This window comes from Ceratina calcarata, unplaced genomic scaffold, assembly GCF_001652005.2.
Source record: "Ceratina calcarata isolate Rehan_Ccalc_2016 unplaced genomic scaffold, ASM165200v1 scaffold291.2, whole genome shotgun sequence".
In the NCBI taxonomy this organism is placed as follows: Eukaryota; Metazoa; Arthropoda; class Insecta; order Hymenoptera; family Apidae; genus Ceratina; species Ceratina calcarata.
In genome coordinates this window covers 175328-182491 of record NW_017151492.1, presented here as the reverse complement: position 1 = coordinate 182491, position 7164 = coordinate 175328, and the positions used below count along the sequence as shown (strand labels likewise).

The 7164-nt window shown below is 45.5% G+C and overlaps 1 protein-coding gene across 1 annotated transcript; it reads right to left on the bottom strand.

Annotated features, from left to right (window-relative positions):
* Nucleotides 1–3677: 3677 nt before the first annotated feature.
* LOC108623802 (organic cation transporter protein) lies at nt 3678–6742 on the bottom strand. Its single transcript, XM_018022601.2, has 6 exons — nt 6434–6742; nt 5986–6359; nt 5397–5839; nt 5150–5335; nt 4376–4913; nt 3678–4226 (listed from the first exon to the last, which is right to left on the bottom strand). Exons 1-6 carry the CDS (start codon nt 6615–6617, stop codon nt 3999–4001), a joined length of 1953 nt encoding a protein of 650 aa, XP_017878090.2. The 5' UTR covers nt 6618–6742; the 3' UTR covers nt 3678–3998.
* Between the last annotated feature and the right edge of the window lie 422 nt (nt 6743–7164).

Below are 7164 nucleotides of genomic sequence, written 5' to 3'. Positions count from 1 at the left end.
CGTCGCGCACGGTTTGCAAAGTGCGCATCGCGTCACGAGCTGTATTCCCGATCGTCGTGGGGGATCGGATAGCTCGAGCCCACCCCGCAATCGGCCCCAGAACGCGACCAAGCCCTCCCATAATGCAATTTGAGTTAACTGCCGGGGGATGATCGCCCGACAGCCACCCTATAAACTGTAAGCACACAATGCGTAATGTACCGAGCGCACGGGGACTCGCTTTCCTTCCATAACCGTTGTTATTCTTGTCGCCCCCTGAACGATGCGTAGATAGAGATAGACAGCACGTGAATTGCGTAAAAAGCCTCTCGGTGTTTGATAAATTCAATACTAAATCAGCAAAGCGTCTTTACGTATAAACTATAATTATTAATAAGAGAAATCGTATTTTGAAATCGACGTCCGAGAGTAAAGTCTCGAGCAACGTTTTCGACGAAATCGACAGGAATGCGATCGAGTATAACACAGCCATGCACACGGAATTATCGTGGTACGTGAAGTATCGGCACGACCCACATTATGATCCGTAGGAATTAACAACGCCATCGGTTTCTCTTATTTTAATTAATGTTTACGGCTCGGCCGTAAACCCCGGGCTGCGGACACGGGCATCGATTTTAAATGGGAACCCGGGCATTGTCGGACTTTTATGCGCACGCATAAATCGCTCGTAGAAACGGCCGGGGTACGCCGCGCGGCTGCCTATCGCGCCGCGACTCCTTTTATAATTCGAGCTCTTTACGCTGCTTATCGTTTTCAAATTGAGCCCCGACCGGGGCCGAGGATAATGGCGCAGAAATTGAATTCCTTGAACCAAATAATGAAACAACGCGCGCGCGCGCGCGCGCCTTCTCCGTCGCAGTACTGATAAAACTTGTGTAGGTAGGTAATTGTGCCGCTCTAAAAATAGAAATTGCCGAGCTAACGCGAGCGTATTCTCCGTTTAATGAACGTTCCGTTAAGTGACCGACGGAACGAATTCATGTTTGTTAATATCAAACCAATTTTCCTCTAACATGATTTCAAGGATGTATCGTTGCACATTATTTTTGGTATTAGAAACATAACGTCTTTCGACAAGAGTGATTCATTCTATTGTGCAACGTTCAATTGATATGATAAAATTCATTCGTGAAGAACACAGACGTGAACAAACTCCGAAACTGCTCTACCCACCCATTTTCCAATTCTCTCTGTCTTGAAACTATTCTCCAATGACTGCTCGGCAATCAGTAGACCTTCCGACTCCGCTTCTTCGATTTGGAACCATCATATTCCGCGGCCTGTGCAAACAAACAATCTTCTCCCTCGCAGGGTGAAAAGATGACTCGTACTTCTACTTACAAAGAAAAGACGGACACACGTGCGCGAGCAAGTACGGCAAGTTTCCGGCCAATTTGCGCCGATAAAACCCGAGAAACGCCGCCGAGGGGCTCGGAGTTGCGAGCCCGCAGTATGGCTAACAGCCCGAGAATCCCTTCCCGTCGCGTTGCGGCAAACCGGCAATTTTCACCTTCACCGAGCGAACCGTTCCTCTAAGACCCCGTACGTACGAGCCTTTTCAATTATTTAAACAAACTATGGTGTTTTAAAACACTGCGCCTTATAAAAATGTATGCAAAGTGTTTTGCAAGGAGATCAATGGCTGTAAATCTATTCAAAATATTTTAAAAGCAGTGTCAGCCATTTACTATGACAGTAAAAATAAAAGCAATATAAAATGCAGAATGCCTTGCTGTATTAATGGAAATATAAATATGAAACAGTGCTTTATTGAAATAATTGAAAACGTAAGACACGTTTTTGTTTGCGTAAAACCGGCTTGCGTGTAGCAGGCCTTGAAGCATTCAGCCCCCTCGAAACGATTCTCAGGTTCGTACGTGATTGCTGTGCGGCGACTACTGTTTGTTTAGCCGCGGTCATTCCGTCCAACGGAACTGCCTCAACCAAGATTTTTCGCAATTTCCGCCTCCGTTTCCTACGGGATACTTGTTTCGTCTTTCCCTGGTACAGGATTCTTCTTCTTGTTCTTCGCGTTGCGGATCGAAAGCGCCAGGATTACGGCAAAACGGGTAGGCTGAAATTACAGGTGCAATTCACAGCGCGAGGTTTACTGCTTGCATCGTTCGCCAAAATTGTGACGGTTTCCGGTATGCTCGGATAGCTGTGGGATGAGAAGCGTGGATCAGGTCGGCTCCCGTGAATTGTTCACCTTTTACGATCCCTTGATGGGTGCTGCCTTCGCGGAGATTCTGAAACAGACTAAAACCTCTGAAATATTAGAAGCAATGACTAAAAATATTTAACTTTCCCACGTATTACAATTGTATAATAATATTTTAATATATTCTACGCTTATTAACTATGGAATTAATGAAAAATTGATATTACGTTATTAAATTTATAGCAATTAGTATTGAAAATATATTACACAAATATGATTATATTACAAAATATCATCCCCTGTCCTTACTGGAAACTGGGGGTGAAACTTGTTAATAGATCCTCTTTTTTACGATCTTCTTTTCTCAAGCGAGACCCAGAAGAGCGGCAAATACAAAGCAACCCATAACGAAAAACTTAAAAGTATAAAGTTGTTTCAATGTAACCAAACGAAAGGAAAAAGGCGCCTCGTGTCACCTCATAATTTAACTTTCTTCGCGCACGGCTCATTAGTGTCGAAACTCGTTCAACGTCGAAGAAAGCTCCATGAGCTCGATAAGCGGAAAACTCCCGGCCGAGGCTTTTACTGCCGCGATCCATTTTCTCTTTTTTTTTTTTTTACAAGAACTTTCGTTTCCGAGGTCGCAATAAAAACCGGTCGCCATACACGCCGCGTTCTCATCCCCGTTTCATCCCCCTACGTATGGTACGCCCATCGCCCATGTTCCAGCCGGCGGCCCCTCCGATTACGTTACATTCGTCCTCGGCTTTTACGATTTTCCAGCTGGTTTGCATTTCACGCTTTCCACCTCGCGACGACTTCACCCTCGCCCCTCTCCCCCGCCGCACCCTTCGACCCACCGTCGAATTCTTCCCAGACGCCGAGCATCGTTCCACAAAGGATTTCATTTTCTCAAATAATCCCGAAAACGCGATAGAAAACTCGTAAAACGGCCAGGCAATCTCGCATTTACGAGCGCGGGCTCGTTTCCGCTGTCAACCCGCCGCCGTTTTTACTTGAAACACGGAAACCCACTGTTCCTGAGTCGAAATTATTCTCTCGACGGTTAGGATAAGGACTCAGACTGGTTATTGCAGTATCGCCTTCGATTGTTCCGAATCTCACAAGTAATGATAGCAGCAGAAATTCGATAAGAAAAAGCGTTTTCGGTCGAGATAAAAAAAATAACAAATAGAACGGATCTATTTCTAAATCCATCAGATGATTCTGATTAACTGTAAGCCGTAGAAGAATTCTGAAGTAAATCTTGACAAATCGTAGGGACCGAACGGGATGCCGAAATCCGCAACGTAACGATATCGTGTTCGCCTGTTGCCGCTTTTTCACTGTTCTTTTCTTAGTCAGCCACCCACTGCGAGGCAGCCTCTATGAAACAAGAAGAAAAGCCTAACTGCCGACGGATTTATTCGTTTTCAAAGAAAAGGGAAAACGTAACCCGAGCACCGTGTCGGGAACGCGTCGCCGCTAAACGGGGCCACGTGTTGTCGCTAATTTCGGCAATTAACTAAACGTCTGTCCCCTGTTACGTTTAATTGTTATTAATCGCGTCTCTTGACGACGCTGACTTTTCCAAGAAACGAACTAATGTTCTTCTAGAATTTTTTTTTAAGAAAAATCTGTACAATTTACGTACGCATAAATTAAACGTGCTGGTTTCGTCTCAATCATTCGTCTCAGTTTCGTTAAAATTAAAAAGCAAGGTTTTGTACAAGATCATCTCTTTACATTTTTTACATTATAGATCGAAGTAACCGATTAATACATAATATCTAAATGAATCTTCACACTGTACTCCGTTCCTCCCTATTGATTTTTACACACGACGATAGCCCGCGGCACCTGGCATCTGGCTGGCCCTCCGTTTCATCTGAGTATGTCGTCTTTCGATACCCTTATGCCCGGATATCATGCTACTACGTAACATGCCCGGTCGGGATACCGCGCGTTTCGCGTGCAAGTGATGCACTTTCGGTTCCGGCGGTTTCTTCTTCGTCAGAGGCGTCTCCCAAAACATCTGATCGATTCCGAACAGCTCACCGTCCTTGACCAAAACGTGACTCCGTGGATTATAAATTTACAAAATCCAGTGAATTATGTGAAAGTGAGTTTTAAATGCTACAGCAATATTGATTTAAGGAGTTCGATTGAACATGAATCACTCTAGTTCGATATAATAATATCAAGATGTACCATCAACGTCTGGGGCAATTGTTCATAGAGCGTTTCCGGGAGAAACAGGGAGAGTATCCCAGCCACGATGCAGGAGACCCCAAGGATGATCATAGGCAGGTTATACATGATCGTGCTGGAGAACGCGATGAAGGGGCTGAAGAGCGAGGTAACGTATCCTATGACGTGTATGAACGCCACGCCCTCGCCGCGTATCACCGTCGGCAGCAGTTCAGCCGCGAACTGCATCGCGATGTTCGACGAGACGTTTATGAAGAAACGGCTGCATATCGCGAGCGAGGTGTAGACGGCGCCCATCGGGAAGCAGGCCGCACCCAAGCTCAACAGTCCGGAGAGCGTCACAGCGGTGAACAGCAGCCATCTGCGCCCGACGACGTCCAGGGTGTAGGTAATCAGTATCTCAGAGGGTAGCTCGGTCGCGGACGCCAGCGTGAACGTGATGAACACGTCCATTCCGAGGGTGTCCAGGCACCTTATGTGACCGTCGTACGACATCTGTATCACACCCCAGACCGCTATCAGCAGTAGAGTAGTCTTTCTGTGGAGCATGTAAATCCGTTCTGTAAATAGCAAATCATTAATCGCCGCGCTGAGAATCACGGTGTAAGTCGTGATACGAGGTTCCGTCAGTCGAACATAGAATAATATATGAATAAAAATAAAGAATAAAGTTTTTAATAAAAAAAAATACTCGGAAGAACGCGTAATTAAGTGTCGCTTCAATATTCTTGGATTTTTTTAAACGTTACATTTGCTATGTTCGATGTAAATCACCTTAAACGTTTGGTCCTGAAAAGATCTTTAATACTGTGAGTCTCGGCAGACAATTCTTCCGCAGTTTTCTGGCAATCGTCCTCGAATTCCTCGTATATATCCGGCGGTATCACGGTGCGATTTATTTTCTCGATGCTCCAGATAATTCTCATCGCTCTGTTGATCTTCCCCTTTCCGATTAACCACCTATCCCATTAGATTGCTTTTAAACTGTTCATTTCCCATGAAGTGTTCTATGCGCGTGTACCTGACGCTCTCGGGTAGAAGGAACGGTGCGAATATGGCAGAGCTCAACGGGACGGATGTGACCAGCGCGAAGAGTCTCCAATCGGCGATCGAGTAAGCTATCCAAGGTAAGCTCATCGCGCTCATCGTGTAAAACACACCGTAGGACATGTTCGCGGCGAACGTCCGCCACTCCGGCCCTACGTACTCCAGTACGAGTATGTAAGCGATGGTGAACGTGTTGTCGTAGGCGAGACCGACGACGAACCTGCACGCGCAGAAGTGCCAGAATTCGCTGACGTACATGGTGCTGACGCCGCCGATAAAACCCAACATGTTCGTTCCTACCAGGACCGGAACTCTTCCGTATTTATCGGCCATCCAACCGAACACTAAACCTCCCAAGATAGCACCGCCGAAGAAGATGCTCTGCGCGAGCGTCACTTTGTACGTCGCGTCGCAGACCTGCCAGCAAAACCCTTCAATTAGCAACAGTTCTTTGCCTAATTCTCATATTTTTCTTTTTATACATTCAAATGTATATTCTAATTTTTGCCAGAGGATCAGTATTGATGAAATATGTATAACAATATTAGAAGTCATTTTTCTACCCATTTCTGTTCGGCAGCGACGGACTCGTATGGCACGTCCTGAGCGGTATATTTAAACTCCCATTCGTCGCATTTTTTCATCGGCCAATCCGGGTCAGGCTCGGACTTTTTAATCGCCTCTTCGACCGGCACGTCGTAGATCCAACATCGAGAATACGGTAAATAATGATCACCCTCGCGAGGTACTAATTTCGAGCTGGGTATCATGTAGTCTCTCAATTGTTCCGCGCTGAAGTTCTTAATTTCCGGTACCTTGCACCAATGCTCCTTTGGTACCACGGTGAGGAACAGTTGCGAGAAATAGACGAACGTGAGGAACAGGCAGAAGAAGAATAGCATACCAAAAAGGTATTTCTGGTACGCGCCGAATTCACCTATCGAAGTTACGAGTGTCAGATCAGACAGTTGGATCGGAACGATGATTAGAAATTATGATGAGAATATGAACCATGAGAGATGGTGAAATTACAAGGATCGTGCACTACGTATTTGGATTGACAATTATGAAAAGGCGTCTGTTCACTACACTTGCCTAGATAGACTAATACATCATCGAGAGTCACTGCTTCGCTCGCTGGTTCAGTCGGCCAGAAGAACCACGATTTTCTAAATTGTGGAGGTCGCGAACTCATGTTATTCCCGTCTCTGTGTATCGAGAAACTCAATCCACGCGAATTTAGTCGATCTCGATTGATAGAATCGTTTCACATTTATCTAATTTCAATACAATGATCAGAAGAATCTCTCCATTTTGTCAATAGCAGGTTGAAAAATGTTTTTTAGTAATAGTAATTCTTCTTTATTAACCCTGACGCAAATTAATTAAAAATCAGCTACCGGGAGACGCCTTCATCCCTAACTAACTCACCCACGCTCGTAAAGAGATCGTTTCTGATCTTGGTGTCACCCTAACCGTTTAACCTTAGGGGGTTGATGAAAGCGTCGCTTCGTAGAAGGGAGCGAATCAGAGCTGCCGTTTAGCTAATGCGTGTAATGCGACCCGTGGCACGATCCGACACGATTCTGCGCCTGTTTCACGCTCCTCGTTTACGCCGCTGATCCCTCTCGCCTCGTTTCAGACGCCGGGGGTGGCGCGCACCATCTTAAAAATTTACACCAACCAAAGTAACTATCTCGTTTTATAAAATACATATAGCCAGATGCATTTAGAACTTATTT

Excerpts from the sequence above, each read along its gene's own strand:
- LOC108623802 (XM_018022601.2), bottom strand. The coding sequence starts at position 6,617 with ATGAGTTCGCGACCTCCACAATTTAGAAAATCGTGGTTCTTCTGGCCG. Across the intron at positions 5,840-5,985 it reads TCGCTGCCGAACAGAAATGG|GTCTGCGACGCGACGTACAA; the intron begins GTAGAAAAATGA and ends TTTTGCTGGCAG. Across the intron at positions 4,914-5,149 it reads TTCAGGACCAAACGTTTAAG|AAAGACTACTCTACTGCTGA; the intron begins GTGATTTACATC and ends CATGCTCCACAG.